Here is a 26535-nt window from a genome sequence, read left to right on the forward strand (position 1 = left end):
CTTGTTCACAAAAGCACTAATCAAAAAATTGCTCCAGGGGCTTGCAACGTAGTACAATATATGACCTTACTGGGAGAATGCAAGTTTCCAGTACAAAGGACTTAACATTTCTTACATACTGCTTGACTAAAATCTTTACAAACATTGACCATATTCTATACAAGAAACACTTAACAAGGGTAAAAGGAGAAACAGAATCCGTTAGTCGCCTCTTACGACATGCTGCACTACCAAACTACAGAATGAAACTCTTTAACACCTGTGAAGTCATTTGTATGTTATATTATTTAATTCTGAGAGAGAAAAAACAAACATTTTGTCAAAGTATATGTACAATTGGGTTTTTGAAAAGCAAATGGAGGAGAGAAATGATTGGTGTATAAAAACAGTAAACAAACAATCTCATTTCTTTAAATAATATTAATACAATTCTGAACTGGTTTCAAAGAAATGGTGCAAAAAATTAATATTAAAGCTACTGATCAGTAAATAAGAAGAAAAAAAGCATACTGGCAACGCTATTGTAAAACCCAAAACCAAAGGCAAAATCTATTCCTTATAAATATGGTAAAAATAAACTGTGATCAAAATCGGGTCCATTAAATAGATATGAGGAATTTCAGGGGAAATGTCCCATTAACAAACAGTGCGAATGTATCTACATTTGAATAATCAATAAACAAATTCCAGAAATAATTCTGCTGTGTTTGTATGTGTTGTGACAGAGTGCATACTCTTGGAAATTAGAGGCGATCTTTCTTGAGTGACATTATAGACCAATTACTAGCAAGCAGCCAAGGACCACGTGTGGAGACACACCACTCGCTAGTGATTGACCTATAATGCCACGCGGTAAAGTTTGCCTCATATTTTCCGAGAGTACATGTATTCACTATTTCAAAACACATACAAACCTGACAGAGTTATTTCCAAATATTGTCTATTATACTTTGATTATATCCATTTTGTATACAATTTGTAAAGAAAAATTGTCAACAACACAACTTGTAGTAAAAAGTATATTATATATTAATACTATGAAAAAAAGGCATTATTTCAATTTCATTGCATAATAACAACATTACGCTTGAAACAGGCATATCATATGCAAACATTCACACATAATCATATATATATATATGCTTCAACATGTAATACAAGTACATGTAATAGTATGCTTGAATCCGTCGCGATATAACCTTGAACGGTTGAAAACGACGTAAAACACCAAATGAAGAAAGAAAGAAAGTATGCTTGAACCAGAATCCCATCACATGCAAGTTCCAACCGCTCACACACACTCACATCTTTCTTTCTTTCTTTATTTGGTGTTTAACGTCGTTTTCAACCACGAAGGTTATATCGCGACGGGGGAAGGGGGAGATGGGATAGAGCCATTTGTCAATTGTTTCTTGTTCACAAAAGCACTAATCAAAAATTTGCTCCAGGGGCTTGCAACGTAGTACAATATATGACCTTACTGGGAGAATGCAAGTTTCCAGTACAAAGGACTTAACATTTCTTACATACTGCTTGACTAAAATCTTTACAAAAATTGACTATATTCTTTACAAGAAACACTTCTTCTTCTGTCTTCTTCTGCGTTCGTGGCCTGAAACTCCCATGTACACTCGTGTTTTTTGCACGAGTGGAATTTCACGTGTATGACCGTTTTTTACCCCGCCATTTAGGCAGCCATACGCCGTTTTCGGAGGTTACAAGAAACATTTAACAAGGGTAAAAGGAGAAACAGAATCCGTTAGTCGCCTCTTACGACATGCTGGGGAGCATCGGGTAAATTCTTTCTCGTCCCAACCAATATGGGACTCCCCCTAACCCGCGGGGGGTACACACTCACATATTTCTGGATTCAAAGATACGCACGTAAAGAAAACAGACGATAGTACAACAGGTACATAAACACAATGAGCCAGTAATAACACTGGAAATAATATGATGGAGTTAATTCTCAAAAATGTTCAATCAAAAAAGAAAATGAACCACCAAAAATGAGATCAGATTGTGTTAACAAAAAATCATGTCCTAATTTCAAAAATAAATAAAAAGACAGTCAATATTGTTTTTATTTTCTGCTTGTGTTTATGTCAGTGACATTTGGAAAGATGCTGATGCAGATACAGTGGTACCTGTGATGAAAGAACATCCTTTAACAGGTGTCCTTTTACGACAGGTCAAATTTAAAATGTCTAGACAAAGCTGTCCTTTATTGGAGGATGTCCTCTTATCAAAGCATGGGTGCATAAAGGATCCCAAAGCTCTGCTTGAACTTTGATGGACTCTTGCTTCATGCCTGTATCTTCTTCAAAGGGCTTCATTTGGGCTATTCTAGCTGCAGGCTATTTTTAGCACCCATCCTTTCCCCACAGCAGAGATAACACAGCAGCTGTGCACTGAGAAGGCCAATCTCCCAGTATAGCGCGGAAGCAGTTGGGTATAACAGGCAAGCGAGCTTAACAGTGTACTGGTTGCAGCTGTTGGTAACTAAACTATTTCCTCTGCTGGGCTATTTTTAACTCACAATAAAACACAAGCAAGGAACAGCCGTGGCACATGCTGATAAAAACTTCTTTTCCCAGAATTGCCACATGCACCCCTATCTAAAGGGCCCTACAGTACCGGTACTATTGTAAACAAAATCAGCAATTCTTTAACTGTACTACCTGGAGGCAGAGAAATTTAAGAATGCTTGACACACTTAGTAGTAGCCGAGTGGTTCTAAAACCAATTCAAGATTTGCATTCAATTCAGTAAAAAGGAAAAACAGAAGAAAAAAATTCAATTATCACAGAGTATAAAAAACTGTGAATTAACTTGTACGGAAGTCCAGCTAGCTTTCACAAAAACCATCAAAATTAATTTGCCAACAATAACAAAGAAATATAGAATACACAGTTAAACAACACTGCTCAAATTCCAATGTCACTGTTACACAACATTGTCTGCCAGCTCTACCAATGCTATGCATATGCTCTTCATTACACAGGCTGTGAACAAAACACGCAAGTATAATTACATAAATAAAAAGTTATCCTGAGTCAGTTGATATTATCCATCACACAACTATTTTTACATAACAAGCAAGCTTTGAAGTCAGAGATCTTTACCCAATGTATCACCTCAACAGTGTGTGTGTGTGTGTAACGTGCGTGTGTGTGTAACATGTGTGTGTGTGTGTGCAACTGCATGCATGTGTGTGTGTGTGTGTGTGTGCATGCGAATGCATGTGTGTGTGTGTGTGTGTGTGTGTGTGTGTGTGTGTGTATGTTAGTGTGTGTATGTTTGTGTGTGTGTGTGTGTGCGTACACGAGTGTGTGTGTAAATCTGTTAGTTTTACAACACAAGTAGGTTTGGACTGTTTGTACTATCAGGTACGCATCCTACTCCAACCTGCATGCAACTCTATACACAATGGAAATGTTCACCCTCACCGAGTGAATTGAGCATAGCAAAACTAACAGAATCATCGTTCTGGAAGCAGAAAATTCACACAACAGTCGACACACACAAAATCTGTCCTTCTACATCCAAAAAGATATCTGCATGAAAAAGAATTTTATCAAAGAATCTCTCATCACACAAGTGTATTTCATAGGTACATACTTTTTCAATTATTATATTACAGAGGAATCTCACATCACAAGTATATTTCACAAGTACATATTTTGTGGATTCTTACACCCACAGAACTATTTATTACTCCACACTCACTCATTGTTTTAATTTCCTGATAGCGTAAACATTTCTTAGATTATGACACATGGGCAGCAGCGAAAGAGAAAATGCAAACTTCCTTTCCTCAGTGTGAATGCGCTGATTCAGCAGTATCAAAATTATGAGACAATCATTAAAGTTTCTATGTCAAAATATTGCATACAAAAGCGTAAGCTGCAAAAGATAAACTGTTGTCGTTCCCAAAATCTGATTACACATAATAACTGGAATGTGAAAATACATCAGATCTCTTCTCTTCTTAGCAATATCTGTTGCTACATAACCTCCCTGTACATTGTTCAAATGAATGATAGCTCTGGTATTTTCAAGATGCTGCATTTGATCTTTTTATATTTTTCACGAGACAAGTTCAATTTCTCTCACTCATTTTCACCCCAAAAGTGCTTCCCAGTTCCTGGAAAACAGACAAGACATTTTGGGGGGACTATTTCTGAAAGAATATCAGTTCAGGCAGTCTCCATTGTTTGGCAGACATTAGACAGGCAAGTCATTATGTCTATTTTGACAGATTGGAGTCTGACCAGACTTTAGTTTCTGGAGGTGAATCACTCACTTGAGCTCTCACAAAAAATACTTTTGAACATCTGTTACTCCTTTTTTTCTCCTGAGCATTGCAGTCGCAACAATCCCTTCTCGGAGAATTTCAATTTCACTGTAATTAGCTTCTCTATCTCTCTCTCTCTTAAAGACAGATTGTAAGACCAAATTGTGCCTAAAACCTCTATCCTTGTGTCTTAAAGATCAGTCAGTCAGTCAGTCAGTCAGTCAGTCAGTCAGTCAGTCAGTCAGTCAGTCAGTCAGTCAGTCAGTCAGTCAGTCTCTCTCTGTCTCTCTCTCTCTGTCAGTTGATCTCTCTCCCTCACGAGTTGTTGCGCTTTCTCTCCAGCATGTTGAGGTTCTCCTGTGTGGAGGGGTTGTGGGGATCACGCTCCAGCGCTTTCCTGTACGCCTGCTCTGCCTTGTCCAGTTTCCCCCACCTGTGGTACAGCACACCTGAAAAGCAGAAACTATGCTGAGAGCCGAATCATAAAGCACGTAACGTTAAAATCTAAGGTAGAGAGGTGCAAATATCAACAAAAAAAAGTTTAAAAATAAAACAAGAAGAGCAAACGCTCGATCGAGTCACTTTCGCAGTTCTGAATATTATATGAGGCATCAGATGGACAGGAAGAAATTGCTATTCACAACACAATGAGTCACGTTCACATAAAATTTGAGCCCGGTCACTTTTATAGTTTCCGAGAAAAGCCCAACGTTAAGTTGTGTGTTGCCGAACAGAAAAGGCTAGTTATCTCCCTTGTTTTTCTGATAACGTTCGTAAAAGGCTACAGATGTAAATACTTTGATGTAAAGAATAATCCTACAAAGTTTCAATCACATCCGATGAACTTTGTCAAAGATATAAAATGTCTAATTTTTCCTTTGACGCTGACCTGTGACCTTGAAAAAGGTCAAAGGTCAACGAAACCATCGTTAAAGTGTAGAGGTCATTGGAGGTCACGACTAAACAAAATATGAGCCCGATCGCTTTGATAGTTTCCGAGAAAAGATATAAAATGTCTAATTTTTCCTTTGACGCTGACCTGTGACCTTGAAAAAGGTCAAAGGTCAACGAAACCATCGTTAAAGTGTAGAGGTCATTGGAGGTCACGACTAAACAAAATATGAGCCCGATCGCTTTGATAGTTTCCGAGAAAAGTCCAACGTTAAGGTGGTGTCTACGGCCGGCCGGCCGGCCAGCCGGCCGGCCGGCCGGACAGACTAACACTGACCGATTACATAGAGTCACTTTTTCTCAAGTGACTCAATAAAACAAAAGATATCTGTACTCACCGATACAAGAACAGCACAAGACAGTAGGAATTTTCGCTTATAAAAGCTTCATCAGGAACAAAACACAAAAGGCAACAAAAAACAGACGTAACGTGGAACGAACAAGGTTTGAGGTTCAACAAAAGAGGTTCAAAACTTCTTCTTCTTCTGCGTTTATGGGCTGAAACTCCCATGTACATTCATGTTTTTTGCACTTTGCGTATGACCATTTTTACCCCGCCATTCAGGCATGCACCAATACGCCGCTTTCGGGGGAAGCATGCTGGGTATTTTTTGTGTTTCTATAACCAACTGAACTCTTACATGGATTACAGGATATTTTCCATGCGCACTTGGTCTTGTGCTTGCGTGTACACACGAAGGGGAATAAGGCACAAGCAGGTCTGCACGTAAGTTGACCTAGGAGATCGAAAAAATGTCTGCCTGTAACCCACCAGGTGCGGCCGGGATTCGAACCCGTGACCTTCCGCATAAGAAGCTGGGGTCTTATGCACTAGGCCGCTGCAGGTTCGAGAAATTTGGGTTAATCATAAACCAAAAAGCCAGGGGTATAGAGGACTGCCAAATCCCTCAAGGGGCAGAAACCCTGTCGGTGAGAATACATACCGTATTTGACGAATTACAAGACGCACCGTTTTATAAGCCGCACCCCCGACTTTTAACAAAAAAATTGGGACGAGCCACGTATAGGCCGCGTCACTATATTAGCCGCCGTCGAAAAAAATATAATCAGATTGTGTCAATCAATCAAAACAACCAGGCAAACGAAAGTACGGTATTTGGCGAAATTGGCTCCGAGAATAAACAAGTGAAACAAAGAAGAAAAGTGAAAAAGTTTGAAGAAAAATATCCCACACACAATTTGGAACCAACACACACATGTAGTCCCGCCCGGAATAAGCTTTTTTGGGATGATTTACGACTTTTGCGCACATTTCGAGCAGACGAAAACACAACATGGCGGCTCTCGCTCCTCCAACTATCGCGAGACACAAAAAAACGAAATCTCGCGCGCGCGAGATCCTGATACATCAGGTGTTTCTCTGTACGCTATCTTGTCACGACGACTTGTTGACAAATGAAGATTCGCGAAAGAAAGAAAAAAGCGCCGAGTCTTGAGTAGAGAGCTAATAAAGTACCGGCAATCGCTAATCAAGCGAAATGAAAATCCGCTGCGACTTCCATTAGGTGAATGCTATTCAAGTTTAGGTAACGTTTCAGCCGCATCTTTTTATAAGCCGCAATGCGAGTTTTTTTTTTAAAAAAAGTCGCGGCTTGTAGTCCGTTATATACGGTACTCTTCAAAAATAGTTAAGGACCGATTAGGAACCTGTATGTAATCTTTCAAAATGTGCTAGATGAGACCCCCCCCCCCCCCCCCCCCTTGCAGGAGAAGCTCAGAAGCTGACAACCTGGTGGCCCTAAAGAAGACAGCGGCATTCGTGCGTTCCACAGGAGTGGAAGTCTAGAAGGAGCGAACAAGAAGAAGAAGAAGAAGAAGAAAATGTGCTAAAAATCAAGGGTCCACTTTTGTCTGTCAGCTTTTAAACACAAACTGGCGAGCACCGTTCATGGCAAGGACCCTGTTGTAGAAGCTGCGCCAAAAGGAGAACGTACCTAGGTTAAGATGAAAGCGTGCTTCGCGGGGATCCAGTCGTATGGCATTGAGGAAGCTTCGTTCAGAGTCGGCCCACCGTTCCAGCTTTCCCTGTGTGTTGCCGATGTTGAACCACAGCGGGGCCGCGTCCGGCAGAATCTTCAGCGCCACCTCTCCCATCCTTACTGCCTGCTCCTGGTGACCTGCAACATGGAAAGGATTGTTACTGAGTGATACATGGCAGAGGATGATGGCTGAGCCAACACGCTATTAAACACAAAACTAGAAATGTTATGTTAATAAATAGAATGTGTCTTAAAGACCTTGTAAGGTATTACAGTGGTACCTGCAAGGAAAGATAACCCTTGGGACCAGGCAAAAGTGTCTACTCATGGATTAAAATGAATTATATAGAAAATATCACTTCAGGGATCCTTTGGGGTGGTCGTTGTAGGCAGGTGGTTGTTCTTGAGAGGTGTCCGGGAGGAAAGGTTCCACTGAACATGTAACCTTCCCATTCAGATGACCGAGTCACCTTTTCTGTACCAAGTGGCCCCGCAAGTGTAAAGCTTGTGTATGCTCAACAACAATAACAAAGTTAACAGCGTCAGATCTCACAATCCAAGGTACAGTGACAAGCTATGTCAACGGTAACTCAATTGGTAGAGCACTAGACTTGTAATTCGCGGTTCATGGGTTCGAATCCTGGCCCCGAAAAAATGAAAAACAAACCCAGGTTATCCAGAAGAATGATGGCGTTGGACCATGAGTTGACATGTTCAGGTTTGAGTATGGTGGCGTTGTGCCACGCGGCCAGTGCATCCTCGTGGCGTTTTTGCTCCAAGTACTGCAACACAGGTAAGAGATCCTAATTACTTACCATGACAAAGACAACATGACTCAAATTTTTACATGTCAAAGCTTCTTGAAAATCATCCTGAAGATCCTTTTTACCATCCTGAAGAAGGCAGCGACAAGCTGTCGAAACATGATAAACATCGTACCAAGACTCAAATTTTCACATGTCGAGGCTTCTTGAAAATCATCTTGAAGATCCTTTTTACCATCCCGAAGAAGGCAGCGACAAGCTGTCGAAATATTGATAAAGATCGTACCAAACCTGGTTACTGTTGTGTTCTTTTTTGATTTAAATGTGAAGGCTTCTTCAGGAATAACATACAAAAGTGTCTCATCAGAACCCAATTTGTTTTTAACAAGACAGGTAAGTGTTTCGTTCACAACATCTTTACCAAAAGTTGTCTACGGCGCCAACTTTCCTTTGTTGTTTGATGTTGTCATTAGAGATCTGCATCATTTCTTTATGATTCTGCCATAAGAACTTCACTTAAAATTGTCATACTGATCTGCATCACTTGTTCACAATTTTCCTTTTCAATACCCAGGCAACCATGTAACAATCTTTGTACTTGTGATTCTTATTCATAACACTACAACCTTGAACAGGGAACTATGGTCAAGTATAAAAATGTGATTGTCGAGGTTTGGGAAGAGATGGTTAAGCCTGTCTTTTTCTGACCAGGTTTCCCAGGTTGTAGTAGCAGTCAGGGTACTTGCGGCGATGGAGGATGGCCGTGCGGTAGCTGGACTCTGCTGCCTCGTATTGCTTCAGCTGTGCTTGCACAATGCCTAGGTTCATCCAGGCTGCCGCAAACTCAGGGCTGTAACCAGTCAAACATAAGTGTTTTATCATCCTATTCAGCCATGAGATCTTTCTTTCTTTCTTTATTTGGTGTTTAACGTCGTTTTCAACCATTCAAGGTTATATCGCGACGGGGAAAGGGGGGAGATGGGATAGGGGAAAGGGGGGAGATGGGATAGAGCCACTTGTTAATTGTTTCTTGTTCACAAAAGCACCAATCAAAAAATTGCTCCAGGGGCTTGCAACGTACTACAATATATTACCTTACTGGGAGAATGCAAGTTTCCAGTACAAAGGACTTAACATTTCTTACATACTGCTTGACTAAAATCTTTACAAACATTGACTATATTCTACCAGTGTTGGAGCCAAACTCTGGGGTCCTGCCGACGAACTGCGCAAGACTGCGGACTTCCTGGCAGCCACTGGTCTGAGGATTTAGCACGGCCATCAACATCGAACGCAGAAGAAGAAGAAGAAGAATTGACTATATTCTAAGCCATGAGATCATGACATTGTTACAAATAAATTACTCAGGCCTTAAAAGTGAGGGAGTACAGTGGAACCCCCATTTTAAGACCCCCACAAATCTGAGAAAATCGGGTCTTAAGAAGGGTGTGTTAAAATGACAGTAAATTTACAGAGGTTATGAACAAAACGTCTGTGAAAACACGGTCTCAAAAGAGAGGAAATCTTAAATTTGGGGGTCTTTTTTGTTTGTTTGTTCGTTCATGGGCTGAAACTCCCACGGCTTTTACGTGTATGACCGTTTTTACCCCGCCATTTAGGCAGCCATACGCCGCTTTCGGAGGAAGCATGCTGGGTATTTTCGTGTTTCTATAACCCACCGAACTCTGACATGGATTACAGGATCTTTTTCGTGCGCACTTGGTCTTGTGCTTGCGTGTACACATGGGGGGTGTTCGGACACCGAGGAGAGTCTGCACACAAAGTTGACTCTGAGAAATAAATCTCTCGCCGAACGTGGGGACGAACTCACGCTGACAGCAGCCAACTGGATACAAATCCAGCGCGCTACCGACTGAGCTACATCCCCGCCCGGGGGGTCTAAAATGGGGTGTTTTCAAGTGTATTAATAATCGAGGTACAATTATAAACATTATGAATGGAAAATCAGAAGAAAAAAAAAGTTCTTAAAACCAGTGGGGGCCATGGCGTCTCTAAAGGGTTTGGGGGGGGGGGGGGGGGGGGGTTCGACTGTACGTAAAGGCCAAGCCAGCTTACTTGATGGTGACAGCTCGTGTCAGCAGAGAATGAGCCTCCAGGTTCTCTCCCCTATCTTTCAGGATGTTGGCCAGGTTGTTCATGGCCTGATCATACTCTGGGTTCAGTCTGCAGACAAAAATTAAAATTAAAAAGTGAAGAAACAAACAACATCAAAATAACACTAACAAAATCTGCAATATCAGGTTTGAGAACATAAAATGTTTAAGATTAACCTACAAGCATCCCCCCTCCCCACCTCCCCCTTCCTCCCCCCTCCCCCAACAAAAGAAATTGCAAAATTGTGTAATCTGGTGCAATTAGAGAATCTCAAAGCATTGAGAAGAGAATCCAAATCCAAACCGAAAACAACTAAGAAAATTAAAATGATTTTGTAGCATCGTATACATTAGGACAGTCTTTTTTGCTCCAAAAACAATTGGATGGGCCTTATAATTGGGTAGTGCCTTGCGATCAAAAAAATTACAGTAACTGTTTTTTATTAAACAAAAGTCAAAACGAATCCTGAAAAATACTTCATGATGCAAAGGTGATCTATAAAAATACTCACTCGATGGCCAACCGATACTTGTTGATTGCAAAATCTACCTCCCCACGGTCGCCCCGAAGCTTGGCTATGTTGTAGTGAACCTGTTGAACAAAATGATTACTAAAGTCTTGAATAGGTTGTGACAAGAAGTGTCTACGGAGTAGATCCTTAACATATAGCATGTCAGGGGTGGGACTCTCTTGTGATGAAAAACAAGGAAATCCCTTTTTCTAGGGGAGTTCGGGGGAACGCTCCCCCGAATTTTTTTTAAATGGTACATTAAAATCTGTGCAATCTGGTGCATTCTGAGACTAAAATTCAACTCGTTTGGATCAGGTAAAAAAGACATTCTCCTCACCACCCCCCCCCCCCCCCAAAAAAAAAAAAAACCAACCAAACCAAAAAAACACTTTCACACAACAATTGTAACATTGTAATGGTGCATATTTACGTAATGAACCATGTATCCATAATCCAATACTGGCAATAGTATGATCCAAGTGACGCCCCAATGCATTGAAGCTCAAAATGACTATTAGTTATCAGGAGTTTTCAGTCAGCACAATTTAACTCTCAAGCCTCCAGTGTTCTGTTCCATCTTCTCTTCTCTCCATATCATTCCGTCAACAAGTTATAAATACTGTGATGAAATGGGATGCGGAAAAATAGATTACCCCAGCGGAATTTGTAAGTTGTGTCCGCGGAAATCCGCGCATTCGCGGAAAAGTCCCACCCCTGCATGTTGACATGATGAACCAGTAACACAATCAATACAGTAACACACACACACACACACACACACACACACACACACACACACACACACACACACTAACACTAACACACACACACGCCTGAAAGCATCCCCCCATCCCCACTTGCTATTTTTTGTTTGGACAAAATTATGCAAAATCATGCAATCTGGCAAAATTGGGCGATATGAAAATAACATCTGGAGTACAGAAAATCCTACAAATCTGTCAGTTGGTGGAAAAATCTCATGCCTGACATTCATGACTGATCACTACTGCATTCAAACACACAAATTCAACGAACTAAAACAGCTTGAGAGACCTACTGCAGAGGCTGTTGTGAACTTTCGTGTATATTTTTTAATTTTCCAAGCATCTACTCTTCAAATCTAACAATCATTACTTTACAGCTTGGGTAAAAAGTAGAGCATTTATCTACAATTTCACTCTAGTACAGAATTCTAAATTGAATTTTACCTTTCCATTCAAGGGGCAGACCTTTTCTCCTTCAGAATACAGAGTCAACTCATCTCGCCAGTGTCTGCTCCGCTGTAAAAACAAACGGCATCTTTTAAAGCGGAGTACTTGATTTATGAGAAATGACATCATCTGCTAGGCTTTACAGCTGTGGAGACAACGGTTTGTGATCCTTATCATATGAAAAGCTTGAAAAAGAAGGCATATGTACTCACTCTTTCTAGGACCTTGAGACCCAACAGTTCTTCAATATGCTGCTTGAATGAGTATAATCAAATGCAGTACAGCGAGACCACCCCCCACCCCCCAATTTAAGACTTCCCCACTTTTAAGACCTTGCTTTCTCCGATTTCCTGTCCATAACCTCTCTAAATTTACCTCCTTTTTAAGACTCCCTCCTTTCTAAGACCTGATTTTCTCAGATTTTTGTAGGTCTCTAAAGGGGAGTTCCATTGTATCGTAATTCCAAAATTAAAAAACACACCGGTCTTAGCCCTTTACTCCATGCAAAGCATTCTTGGCCAGGGTGGTGTCCTAAAATGAATGCGAAGTTGTTGCATAGAAAGAGGATGAAGAAGATTTTAGGAAAGCACTTTCACAAGCTGGTATATAGGAAGTTCATGACATTGTATGCATCTCAGCATGACATATCCAGAGAAAGGGGGTTCAAAGTATCAAACTCACTCAGGGTTAATATTACATACCCATTCTAACAAAAAATGAGTGATGCAAAAAATAGCTCAACCCTCTGACCTTCTGGACCAGGTTAAAACAGTTCTACCTGTGATGAAAGAATTTACTGTTCGTAAAATCTGTAAATTTACCTCCCATTCAAGACTCCTTCCTGTTTTAGAACCGATTTTTTCAGATTGATGAAGATCTGAAAAGGGAGAGGACTACTGAGTACAGTTGAACCCCCCCCCCACCCCCCCTTTTAAAGACCCCCCTAATTTAAGACTCCCACCCTTTTAAGACCGTCCTTTTTCATATTTTCTGTTCATAACCTCTGTAAATTTACCTCCATTTCAAGGCTCCCTCCTTTTTAAGACCTGATTTTCTCGGACACAGCTGATAAAGTGAAATGTTTGATAACAGCGAGGTCTGTGTACTTACATGTATACACCTGGCAATAAAAACGAGGCACAGCAAGCACACTCCAACTCCAACCATCTGCACACACAAAGCAGTACCATGCACTACACTATCGCACAAACACTACAGATAGAAAGAACCAGAGAGAGACAGAAAGAAAAAGAAAAAAATAAAGACAGTTAAAAAAAGGAATAAGGAAGAGAGAAAGAAAGAAAGAACGAAAGAGAGAAAGAAAGAGAGAGAGAAAGAAAGAAAGAAAGAAAGAAAGAAAGAAAGAAAGAAAGAAAGAAAGAAAGAGAAAAAGAAAGAAAGAAAGAAAAAGAAAAGAAAAGAAAAGAAGAGAGAGAAAAAATAAACTAACAATCTGGCAAGACATGTCAATCATAGACAAATGCACACACCGAGGCACACCTCCACTAAAGAAAGCTTGTGAATAACCACCCTATGGTACACAGCAAAAGGACAAGCTAGGTCCTAGAATGTGCAAACTCTCTATATTGTGCTGTTCTGATCGACGTGTGAGTGATTAAAGGCACACTACTTCTGGTGAAAACAGTTGGGCAGACGTGGCCAGACTCTTACAAGGGATAAGACCATACAACCGCTTGGTCATGTACCAAAACTCAACACTGACCGCTTGTTGACAATGAGTTGGAATAATTGTTGATGAATTACAAAATATATTTATACAAAAAATGCCACTGTGCAAAGACGGCACCCAGGCTGTTTACTTTGTTGTTCTTGTACAGTGGAGTCCGGGTACAACGAATCTCAAGGGAGATGCATTTTGGTTCGTTATATCAGTAATTTGCTGTAGAGTTTTCAACCCTAAATGGCCTCAAGACAAGTTTTCCCAATCACTTTCAAATGATCGTCCCATTGATCTTTCCTTGGAGAGTACAATCTCTGCATGTTTTCAACAGCTTCATAATATAATCAATAGAGAGAGGCAAACTAACAGCGGGAGGTGCATGAAAAGCGCCAGTTTTCACGATAAAACTTTGACTCGCTCATTCACGGGACAATATAACTGCACTCCGGACTGTCCACAGTGTTGAGCAATTTAGGAGACTTCACTGCCTGAGATCGTAGAAAACAAAAAAACAGTTCCAGATTTCAAAACCATATTCGTCAGCCATTGTTTTTAGCAAGACAGACCACATGTGCACGAGCTTCGCTGACGTACATCGCAAAATGTCATGACGTCACCACAACTTTCGGTTTTAGTTCGATCTGTTCCGTGCACCTCCCGCTGTTAGTTTGTTCAGAGTTCGCTCATCACGCGATTTGCACTTGTGTTTGTGTATTTTTGTCTTTGGAGACAATTATTGACATCAGTTCGTTGTAGCCTTGTGACTTTTAGAGACAAAACGGCTCTGGGGCGATGAAAACGTGTTTGTTAAAAGAGGGGTTCGTTATGCAAATGAGTTCAAAAGGTTCGATGTAGCTGGAAAGTAACAAGTAAGAAATAGAAGGCTGTCTGCCGGGAAATCAATGGCAGTTTGTTAAAAGAGGGATTTCGTTATACCCAGGTTCGTTATAGCTGGACTCCACTGTATGTGCATGACCAAGCGGCAGTGCAGAGATGGTCTTATCTCGTGTAGAACCCTGGCCAGATGTGAGAATTTGGAGAGCCAACGGAAGGAGTGTGCCTGTAACTTGGAATATTTGGTTGGACCGACTCAAATCAACATCAGACACTATCAACATGATTGTAGGATGCATCCCTACTGATCGCTCGTATGCATAATATTTTACTGTGGGAAGTAAAAATATGTGGGCTTTACTTGAGGCTTTGCTCAGAAAAACATTATTATATTCTAGCATGCTGTCAATACATTAATGTAATGCCATAGGAGCCAGCAGCAAGGATATAACCTTAAAGTTCTCATCAGCTCACCATAATTTCCTGCACTAACTATTTTGAAAAATAAAATGTTGGGGATCCAGACTTCAATTTTGTCCAACAAAATGAATGAGTTATGTCATGCACAAAGCCAGCACACCTCACGAGTCTGCCTCAGAAAAATTAGACCACAGCCTCTTGCGTTACGTGCAAATATTTTTCTAGTGTGCAATATAATAAATCCCCCCCTTCCTCTCTCAAGACAATCTCCAATTCTTCACCTGTCTCAGAGGTCGATATGAAGACAATCGTACAGTTCCCATGGTAACCAGAATGCAGAAACCCGCAGAGGGAAGGTAGAGGTTTCTCTCTGCTATGACGAAACCAACACGAAACAGCAGGTTGGAAGCAGGTAGAAAGGTTCCTACCAAGAAGGCGAGTCCAAGCATGGCACACCTGTACAAATACATTAATAATAAGAGTAATTGTCAGTAAGTACTAGCGTCACATGATCAAAGGAAAGCATTTCATTAGATACTAGGGCGAGTCCGCTAAAACTGTAAGCATAATACAATGATTGGTTTTATAACCTGCACTATCCAGGAATATCCTGCACAAAACTATGTGCAATCAGCAAAAAACAATAATTAGCAGCAATAATTAGTACAGTGTTTTCACAAAACAAGGCAAATAATGTTCATAACACATTGTTACATTATGTGTAGTACACACACATGAACGCATGCGACATGAACACTCAGAGCAGAGTACTTCTTCTTCTTCTTCTGCGTTCGTGGGCTGAAACTCCCACGTGCACTCATGGTTTGCACGAGTGGAATTTTACGTGTATGACCGTTTTTACCCCGCCATTTAGGCAGCCATACGCCGCTTTCGGAGGAAGCATGCTGGGTATTTTCGTGTTTCTATAACCCACCGAACTCTGACATGGATTACAGGATCTTTTTCGTGCGCACTTGGTATTGTGCTTCCGTGTATTTGGTATTGGACACCGAGGAGAGTCTGCACACAAAGTTGACTCTGAGAAAAAATCTCTCGCCGAACGTGGGGACAAACTCACGCTGACAGCGGCCAACTGGATACAAATCCAGCGCGCTACCGACTGAGCTACATCCCCGCCCAGAGCAGAGTACAACAATGCACTTCTGACCTCTGTCACTTTGCGAGCTGAGTCGAGGGTTACGACTCTGACAGAAAGTGCTCATTATCTATGCGTAACATTTAGAGACTTAGGCAGTAAAAGGTAAGGCCCTCTTGAAATAACGAGTAAACCGCTGCCCCTCCAAGATGAGCAAAACATATTATTATCTTCTTAAAATCAGAATTTAAAAAAGTGCAGAGACGTAAAAAGAAACACAGAGATTCCTTAACAACCACTCAAATCTGACCTTTTCTCATGCACCAGCTCTCCAGACAGGGTATGGAAGACAAGACAGCCAATGAAAGCCCAGAACACACACACGAAGACCAATCGGGGGTCTGCTAAAGAAGTGATGGTAGGAATGCAGCCCATGGACCAATCAAAACACAGCCACCAGGGGTTGAGCAGCAACCATCCATTGATGGCATAGAGGTAGTTGTAATTTAGGCCCTGATTACAGAGAATCAAAAAACAAGAAAGGTAAGTTTTTTTAATGTTACTTTAATCATAGACGAAGCAAAACATTCACAAAAACTTGGACGAACAAGATACATCAAACAAATAATAATGAAAGGTGATTGTTTATCTCTGGATGTTGGTTCTTCTAAGATGGCAGGAAGCAAACTGTTTCTTTGATTCTAGATTTTGGAATGGTTCAGTCTTTCTGTGATTCTAGATTTTGGAATGGTTCAGTCTTTCTGTGATTCTAGATTTTGGAATGGTTCAGTCTTTCTGTGATTCTAGATTTTGGAATGGTTCAGTCTTTCTATGATTCTAGATTTTGGAATGGTTCAGTCTTTCTATGATTCTAGATTTTGGAATGGTTCAGTCTTTCTATGATTCTAGATTTTGGAATGGTTCAGTCTTTCTGTGATTCTAGATTTTGGAATGTTTGCAGTATTTCTGTTTCAGATTCCAGCTCAGCAAGAGTGAAAATATTTCGATTATGTCTAATTCTGGCTTTTTGTGGGGGGTATTGCATAGATCCACCAGTGACGTTGCTAGGATTCATATTGTTAAAAACATTTGCCAGTATGGCCGTGACATTTGAAGGCAATTTTTCAAAGGTTAAAGACAGTCCTTGGCATCCCCTTCCTTCCACTGTAAAATAAAAAGTTTGGAACATCTGCCAAAATGATGGCTTGAAAACTCTGATATAAATGCTTGGTCACATATTTTTGAGAAAACTGTGGCAAACATATATTTGAATAGCAATGCAATGTTTAAACATGGTTAACAGGCAGGTTTAGATGCACCAAAGACAATCTTCCACTCAATGGAAGGGACAATTAAGTGTTTGTCATTGTCAATTAAGACTCCATTCAGACACTTACCTTGTGGGCGGGGACATAGCTCAGTTGGTAGCGCGCTGGCTTTGTAGCCAGTTGGTCGCTAACAGCGTGGGTTCGATCCCCACGTTCGGCGAGAGATTTATTTCGAGTCAAAGTATCACACCATATCTTCAGCGTATTACCAAAACCTGTCCCAATATAGACCAGCTGGTCTAAGAGGATGTTAAACCCTATTAGTCAGTCACACTTACCCTGTAAAGGGAGCCATTCACGAAGGAGTGGGGGTTGTCGGGAACTTGGAATGTAGGGGGAGATAATCCCATCACTTGCAGACGCACCAACAGGAAGACGAAAGCAGAGACCACCAGAACACACTGTCTCTGTATCAAACACTTCACCCATGGTGATAACTCCTGCACAACCAAGAAACAACAAGCCATAAACATTGCTTCCTTCCGTAAAAAACAAGAAATTCCTCCGAGGTAGGAAAAACACCCCTGTTGGTCAAAGGGAAATAACCATTCTCACTGCCACCAACTGAGAAGGTTATTTCCCTTTGACCATTAATATGTCCCTCTATAAGTCCTTGTAGAATCTTAATCCACCAATAACTCCCTAACAGTGTGTTTGACTGGTCCCAATTTTTGTAAGGACCGTCTCAGGAATGTATAGAACCTGTTCACCAAGTTTGGTGACGATCGGTCCGTTCATTCTTGAGATCTATATGCGAACACAAACAAACAAACACATGGACCGAATCCTATACACACCCCTATACCGGGGGTGTAAAAATTAACCATTTGTGACTTAGAAAACAACAAGCTTACTCCTTTTGGCAACATCTTCGACTAAATCACGTTAAAGGAATACTCCTGGTAAAGAAACTGTTCAAATACATTATCCTTACAAGCTCAATCATCGGTTATGTAGAGAACAACAACCAGCTTACTGCTTTTAGCAACAACTTTGACAAAATCCCGTTGAAGGAATACTCCTGGCAATAAAACCGTTCAAATACATTGTCCTCCCAAGCATTATCATCAGTTATATAGAAAGCAACAACACACTTACTGCTTTCAGCAACATCTTTGATCAAATCATGTAAAAGAGATACTCTTAACAAGAAAACCGCCCTAACATTTCAACAAGAAGAGCAAACGCTCGATCGAGTCACTTTCGCAGTTCTGAATATTATATGAGGCATCAGATGGACAGGAAGAAATTGCTATTCACAACACAATACAGATGTAAATAATTTGATGTAAAGAATAATCCTATAAAGTTTGAATCAAATCCGATGAATAGTTTCAGAGATATGATATTTCAATTTTTTTCCTTCAAGACATACCTGTGACCTTGAAAAAGGTCAAAGGTCACCAAAGCAGACGTCAAAGTGTAGAGGTCACTGGGAGTCACGTTCACATAAAATTTGAGCCCGGTCACTTTTATAGTTTCCGAGAAAAGCCCAACGTTAAGTTGTGTGTTGCCGAACAGAAAAGGCTAGTTATCTCCCTTGTTTTTCTGATAACGTTCGTAAAAGGCTACAGATGTAAATACTTTGATGTAAAGAATAATCCTACAAAGTTTCAATCACATCCGATGAACTTTGTCAAAGATATAAAATGTCTAATTTTTCCTTTGACGCTGACCTGTGACCTTGAAAAAGGTCAAAGGTCAACGAAACCATCGTTAAAGTGTAGAGGTCATTGGAGGTCACGACTAAACAAAATATGAGCCGGATCGCTTTGATAGTTTCCGAGAAAAGTCCAACGTTAAGGTGGTGTCTACGGACGGCCGGCCGGCCGGCCAGCCGGCCGGCCGGACAGACTAACACTGACCGATTACATAGAGTCACTTTTTCTCAAGTGACTCAAAAAGTAAAACATAGGGAAAGTGGTGCTGGTGACGTACCTCTGGGTGGCTATTGTGACCATTTTGGTGTGCTTTCTGTTTAGATGAAGATGCTGATGATTTCAACCCTATGAGCTTGAGGGGATCCACACCACTGACTATGATTATGTCATAGGCACAACAGATACCCTGCAAAATCAAGAGAAACACAAATAAACTGGAGAAACTAGGCTCCACAGTTTGATCTTTATCAGAATCACAGAGCAAAGCCAAAGTAAGCTGTGAAACATCCAAAAGACTGTGCATTTTCATCCTTTGCAATAAAGTACATGCAATTATATGAACTGCAATAAAGAATGATCTAAAATTCAAATCAAAAGCAAGCTGCCAAATAGCTGAAAAGAGAATATCGCGTGTTACACTCTTCAAAGACATGTAACGGGAAGATGATTTACCCTCCGCAAAAGATACACATCAAGTTACACTTAATTGTGCTCTTCCACTCTATTTGAAAGAAATTTTAAACAAGTTTTAAAAATATCAGCATGAAAACAGGTTCACCACAATGACGAAAATGTAGCAGTATAATCACTGTAATGTCGTTTGTGACGCAGACATGGAAACGTCACCTGTTGTCCTTGTCTCACTTGTATAAGCACAGAACCAGATGAGACACACAGATGGTTAGACAGACAGACAGACAGACAGAAAGACAGACTCAAGGGTCAAACTTACAATAACTGTGATGCCTTGCTCTTTGCTGAAGGTTGCCAGAAAACAACAGAGAGCGCTAAGCAGCATCCACGACCAGCCGACTCTTTCTGGTCGATACACACTTCCATTCTCATCTGCAAAAAATTAAATATAACAAGTATTATGCACGAAGAATGCTGAGAGAGTGGGAGGCAGAGAAGGGACAGAGAGCAAGGGACAGAGAGCAAGGGACAGAGAGCAAGGGACAGAGAGCAAGGGACAGAGAGCAAGGGACAGAGAGCAAGGGACAGAGAGCAAGGGACAGAGAGCAAGGGACAGAGAGCAAGGGACAGAGAGCAAGGGACAGAGAGCAAGGGACAGAGAATGAGAGACAGAGAGCAAGGGACAGAGAATGAGGGACAGAGAATGAGGGACAGAGAGCAAGGGACAGAGAGCAAGGGACAGAGAGCAAGGGACAGAGAGCAAGGGACAGAGAGCAAGGGACAGAGAATGAGAGACAGAGAGCAAGGGACAGAGAATGAGGGACAGAGAGCAAGGGACAGAGAATGAGAGACAGAGAGCAAGGGACAGAGAATGAGGGACAGAGAGCAAGGGACAGAGAGCGAGGGACAGAGAATGAGGGACAGAGAGCAAGGGACAGAGAGCAAGGGACAGAGAATGAGGGACAGAGAGCAAGGGACAGAGAGCAAGGGACAGAGAGCAAGGGACAGAGAGCAAGGGACAGAGAGCAAGGGACAGAGAGCAAGGGACAGAGAGCAAGGGACAGAGAGCAAGGGACAGAGAGCAAGGGACAGAGAGCAAGGGACAGAGAGCAAGGGACAGAGAGCAAGGGACAGAGAATGAGAGACAGAGAGCAAGGGACAGAGAATGAGGGACAGAGAATGAGGGACAGAGAGCAAGGGACAGAGAGCAAGGGACAGAGAGCAAGGGACAGAGAGCAAGGGACAGAGAGCAAGGGACAGAGAGCAAGGGACAGAGAAAGAGGGACAGAGAGCAAGGGACAGAGAATGAGGGACAGAGAGCAAGGGACAGAGAGCAAGGGACAGAGAGCAAGGGACAGAGAGCAAGGGACAGAGAGCAAGGGACAGAGAGCAAGGGACAGAGAGCAAGGGACAGAGAATGAGAGACAGAGAGCAAGGGACAGAGAATGAGGGACAGAGAATGAGGGACAGAGAGCAAGGGACAGAGAGCAAGGGACAGAGAGCAAGGGACAGAGAGCAAGGGACAGAGAGCAAGGGACAGAGAAAGAGGGACAGAGAGCAAGGGACAGAGAAGGAGGGACAGAGAGCAAGGGACAGAGAGCAAGGGACAGAGAGCAAGGGACAGAGAGCAAGGGACAGAGAGCAAGGGACAGAGAGCAAGGGACAGAGAGCAAGGGACAGAGAATGAGGGACAGAGAGCAAGGGACAGAGAGCAAGGGACAGAGAGCAAGGGACAGAGAATGAGGGACAGAGAATGAGGGACAGAGAGCAAGGGACAGAGAGCAAGGGACAGAGAGCAAGGGACAGAGAGCAAGGGACAGAGAGCAAGGGACAGAGAGCAAGGGACAGAGAGCAAGGGACAGAGAGCAAGGGACAGAGAGCAAGGGACAGAGAGCAAGGGACAGAGAGCAAGGGACAGAGAGCAAGGGACAGAGAATGAGGGACAGAGAGCAAGGGACAGAGAGCAAGGGACAGAGAGCAAGGGACAGAGAGCAAGGGACAGAGAGCAAGGGACAGAGAGCAAGGGACAGAGAGCAGGGGACAGAGAATGAGGGACAGAGAGCAAGGGACAGAGAGCAAGGGACAGAGAGCAAGGGACAGAGAGCAAGGGACAGAGAGCAAGGGACAGAGAATGAGGGACAGAGAGCAAGGGACAGAGAGCAAGGGACAGAGAGCAAGGGACAGAGAGCAAGGGACAGAGAGCAAGGGACAGAGAATGAGGGACAGAGAGCAAGGGACAGAGAGCAAGGGACAGAGAGCAAGGGACAGAGAACGAGGGACAGAGAGCAAGGGACAGAGAGCAAGGGACAGAGAGCAAGGGACAGAGAATGAGGGACAGAGAGCAAGGGACAGAGAGCAAGGGACAGAGAGCAAGGGACAGAGAATGAGGGACAGAGAGCAAGGGACAGAGAGCAAGGGACAGAGAGCAAGGGACAGAGAGCAAGGGACAGAGAGCAAGGGACAGAGAATGAGGGACAGAGAGCAAGGGACAGAGAGCAAGGGACAGAGAGCAAGGGACAGAGAGCAAGGGACAGAGAGCAAGGGACAGAGAGCAAGGGACAGAGAGCAAGGGACAGAGAGCAAGGGACAGAGAGCAAGGGACAGAGAGCAAGGGACAGAGAGCAAGGGACAGAGAATGAGGGACAGAGAGCAAGGGACAGAGAGCAAGGGACAGAGAGCAAGGGACAGAGAGCAAGGGACAGAGAGCAAGGGACAGAGAGCAAGGGACAGAGAGCAAGGGACAGAGAATGAGGGACAGAGAGCAAGGGACAGAGAGCAAGGGACAGAGAGCAAGGGACAGAGAGCAAGGGACAGAGAGCAAGGGACAGAGAGCAAGGGACAGAGAGCAAGGGACAGAGAGCAAGGGACAGAGAGCAAGGGACAGAGAGCAAGGGACAGAGAGCAAGGGACAGAGAGCAAGGGACAGAGAGCAAGGGACAGAGAGAAGGGACAGAGAGCAAGGGAGAGAGAATGAGGGGAGGGAGGGAGAGAAAATCCAACAGTAATGATAGGGATAGAAAGAAAGTTCAAAAAGGGTACATCTGTACTTAGACAGGTGTGTGTGCGTGCGCATGCATGTGTGTGTGTGTGTGTGTGTGTGTGTGTGTGTGTATGTGTGCATGTGTGTGTGCATGATTATGTGTGTGTCTGCATAGTGCATGGTTGTATCTGTAAACACATACACACAAAAGCAAGTGCAGTCAAATAATTTACTCCTTTCTCCTGAATTGTTGACACTTTAACTTCTTAAACAAAACCAAATGTTAATTCTTATGGTAATACAAAAGAAGTTATTTTATTTCACTACAGTGAAACCTTTCCTTTAGCATCTAAAAACGTTTGAGGTCTTTAAAAGCAGGAAGTCTTAAAATTAAGATACTCTACTGAGGTAATGAACAGAAAACTAGAAAAACTGGGGTCTTAAAAACAGGGTTCTACTGTACTGTTGTTCCAAACTTGTTTATTATTTACTAGAGTTTTGAATGACCCCAAGTGTTTTGGACAGACCGACGGATGGACTAAGCCGTGTAAGGCCTTTTAATAATACATGTACAGATGCTTACCATCTGAACAGGCCCTGACGTAGGCCAGAAAAGACAGAAGAAAGAACACAGCACAGAGGAGATCTGCACGTCCTACCAGCCCTGCCACCTGCTCAACATGAAACAAAGCATCCCCACAGCTTCAAAAACAGACAGTAAAGAGCAAAAATGGCATTGCAAAACAAACATAGAAACAAACAAAATAACTTTTGTTTTTACAAATTATTTATTGTTTAACAAAAAAATTGTGCTTTCTACCATCTTTTAAAGCAAACATAACCATCCAGAGCAAAGTGTTCATGCATCTTTTAATTATTACCCTTCTGTTGTGTACCGTGCTTGTCCAACTGACAGGTCAAAGTTCTGGTGAATGTTTGGTATTATATTTATCTAAATGTTGTTTTGATTAACCATTTCTTTATATTCTTGCAAACTGAACAAACAAACACAACCACATGCGTATCCACAAGAAAATTCAGAGACTTAATTAAACCATGGGTTGCACTGAATTGTACTTTTTAGTGATTTTCAGAGGCTGACAAAAACACAAGACCTATTTTGTGCAGCAACGGGTCATATGATGACTGAAAAATGCAGAATTTAGGCAACATTTTGAAATGAGAGCTAACCCCTGCTGAAGGTAAATGCAAACAATTTCACTCACACTCTCAGTGTGGACAGGATGTACTGCAAACAACAGTGAACAGAAAAAAGCTGATTTGGACACCGGTGATGCTTTTTCGTCATCATGTCCAGCTGTTCTGGACGTCCCTTGACCGCTCAGTAGAGAAGAAAATGCAGACAGGAACAAGACGGACACCACGCCATGCAGGACAATGTTGACAACGTGAAATCCTAATGGATGCAGACCTCCGGCCAGCCAGTAGTTCCATCTAAAAGAAACGACAGTGTTAAAAGAGTTCTAAGTACCAGATTTTGTGAACATCTTCAGGACTCAATAATGACTTGTTCTTTTTCTTCTCATTAGTTCATGAGTCACCTGGGGGACACTGGCCGAAATAGTTTTTTTGGCATTTCTGGAGGGTATCACTATCAGGAGGCCTCTTTTGGCAGGAAGTTTTATTATTTATCGACAGTGTACCATAGCACATTGATCAGGACTGGTGTACAAGTCTCTATAAAGTCATCTTTTCATGCAGAGTGAACAAATTCAACTTTTACTTCTTGGAAGAAACAAAAGAATCTTTTATCAGATACACAACGGAGATTATTTTTCTTTGTAAGAAATTCAATCCGGTTTCCTCTGAAAAAAGAAATTTATGGATCCGAGGGCGAGGAGAATTCCCCTGTGTGATGAATTCACAACCAAACTTACCTGTAGGTGAGCACAGTGAGCGGTCGGTATGACTTGTGGGACTTGTTGGTGAGCTTGTTTCCCCAGAAGTCATGGTACAGAAGGTCTGTTATGGGTCTCTCTGGCTGTAGGTCCTTGTTCCCTACGATCGCCTCACTGTCGTCGAACACAAAGTCCCCATCGTAGCTGACCACAAAGCAGACTATGGACACGACGAAAAGGATGAGTCGCGTAACCACAGGTGACAATGCTGGAAGTGGCAGGCAGTCATCCCATCTTTTCTGGGGGGTGGCATTTGGGTCGTTGTAGTTTTTGTGTTTGCCATTTGTCTTGTGCATGGCAAACGCTGTCATGGTTTAGAGGAGTTCCGCACTGTACAAACTGAAATTAAGGAAAAAATAAATCATTTATATGACCATGTACAACATTCACAACAGCCACACACAATTTGCATGTTAAACTATTCAGGGAAAATTTTGCATACAGTTGTTTGTTCATACTCATAGGCTGTTAATTAAAGAACAGATGCCTGTTTTATAACTATAGGAATGCTTTGGGGTAACCCCTTACATGGCGAATAAGCGTAGGTGTTCATGAAACTATTTTGTGCTATCCAGGCAAGATATATAGAGAGATCAATATATATATAGATCAATATATACCATTGGCTGACACCGAAACAGTCATTTACAATCGTTAGAAAACACCCAACGGGATTGGCAGCTCTAAATCGAGCAGCCATTTTTTTTGCGTGTCTAACACCTCCAACGAGATTATGCTCACCTACTTTTGCTAAATTCTAGTGTTCCTAATGCACTGACAGAGTGGTCTCCAAGTAATAATAAGTAATATGCTACTTCCTACTATTACTAATCCTAGTTGCATTCGTCAAAACTGAACTCGTGGCTACAAACTAAGTTACTAAGAAGCCGACGTCACAATATTTCAGTTTTTCCCCCAATTACAACACATGTCATGCTTGTAAGTTTCATGTAATGTGTTATTCAAACATTTGAATTCAACTAAAAATGTATCTAAACTCAATGAAATGTTTTACTTATTTTTGAAGATGGCATCTTTTGAATTGAACAAACAAACCCCTTCTGTTGCTGCTAACATTTCATGGACCTTTGGATAATGGCGAATTTATGTTTACAATTCGTGTCCTTGTCAAATCCTGCTAGTGAGTGCTACACATTATCAGTTTCTGTGTGTGAGTGTGAGAATGCTGCATACATGATTCTGTCAATCTGAACATGTGTTTTATGTACGTGTGTGTGAGTGTTTGTGTGTGTGTGAGTGTTAAATGCACTTTAAATCAAAGCAACCGCAGTATATCATTCGGCTATCATTCAATGACTCGTGCAAGGCTGGGGCTATTACTAGTATTAATGCAATCCTGCACATTCCTGCCAGTGGCAGTGCTATCCGGTGACGTCGAATCACTGGTGCGTGACCGTCACCGTGTCTCAAGAGTCTGACCTATGCAATATATGCGAGCGATTTTACTCACGGGTGAGAATACAATCCTGAGCATGACACTTCACGGACCACTCACAATGCAGACATCCACTGTTTTGCGGCGCTGACAGAGCTTGTAACTTTCGAATTCATTACAATCTCTCCACTATGGAGGTCTCCCTATTGACGTCATCACTTCGTGCGCACCGGGGCTTGGAGGGCAAGAAGCCACCGCGCCGCTTAGCGAAAACATGGAAGCGTGGTGCCGATCGCGAAGTTTCGCTGCGGCGATTCCGTATTTGCGTCGACGATTTGGCTAAATTTCATTCAAGATGGTGAATACTTGTTGCATAATCGGTTGCACAAGCCGAAGCAACAAGGAAAATGCTCTTGCATTTTTCAGAATTCCGAAAGTCGACGCTGGAGGAAGACACCGAGATTTACTCAACAGCAGTATTAATTTTGCTAATGATTGAAACACCGATTCACTCGCTTTTTGACTGAAATGTGCAGTTTGAAACAAGATTCAACACTGCTTATGTTAATGCCATAGCTTTTTGACTCAAGTGTGTGCCTTAATCAATGCTGGTTAGCATGTCTGTATAGTTTATTGACAAGTGTGTGATTTAAAACAGAAACAAAACTGTTTATGTGGATGCCAAACCTGAAACACAGTATTGATTTGACTTGTGTACAGTATCTGTATGACTTGTGC

At 42.1% G+C, this 26535-nt stretch overlaps 1 protein-coding gene across 2 annotated transcripts; it reads right to left on the minus strand.

Annotated features, from left to right (window-relative positions):
- Nucleotides 1-267: 267 nt before the first annotated feature.
- On the minus strand, nt 268-25990 carry LOC138945613 (protein O-mannosyl-transferase TMTC4-like). Of its 2 annotated transcripts, none has more exons than XM_070317070.1 (17): nt 25873-25990; nt 24381-24731; nt 23709-23937; nt 23066-23153; nt 19822-19934; nt 19147-19275; nt 17487-17648; nt 16191-16393; nt 15066-15240; nt 12960-13016; nt 11847-11918; nt 10639-10718; nt 10089-10196; nt 8721-8862; nt 7916-8030; nt 7204-7386; nt 268-4746 (listed from the first exon to the last, which is right to left on the minus strand). In XM_070317070.1, exons 2-17 carry the CDS (start codon nt 24710-24712, stop codon nt 4613-4615), a joined length of 2322 nt encoding a protein of 773 aa, XP_070173171.1. In that variant the 5' UTR covers nt 24713-24731; nt 25873-25990; the 3' UTR covers nt 268-4612. The 2 variants fall into 2 exon arrangements, with proteins under 2 accessions (XP_070173171.1, XP_070173170.1); XM_070317069.1 differs by having other exon boundaries at nt 24381-24740.
- Between the last annotated feature and the right edge of the window lie 545 nt (nt 25991-26535).

Source organism: Littorina saxatilis, linkage group LG13, assembly GCF_037325665.1.
Source record: "Littorina saxatilis isolate snail1 linkage group LG13, US_GU_Lsax_2.0, whole genome shotgun sequence".
Lineage (NCBI taxonomy): Eukaryota > Metazoa > Mollusca > Gastropoda > Littorinimorpha > Littorinidae > Littorina > Littorina saxatilis.

Excerpts from the sequence above, each read along its gene's own strand:
- LOC138945613 (XM_070317070.1), bottom strand. The coding sequence starts at position 24,712 with ATGACAGCGTTTGCCATGCACAAGACAAATGGCAAACACAAAAACTAC. Across the intron at positions 19,935-23,065 it reads CGTCAGGGCCTGTTCAGATG|ATGAGAATGGAAGTGTGTAT; the intron begins GTAAGCATCTGT and ends AATTTTTTGCAG. Across the intron at positions 19,276-19,821 it reads AGCAAGGCATCACAGTTATT|GGTATCTGTTGTGCCTATGA; the intron begins GTAAGTTTGACC and ends TTGATTTTGCAG.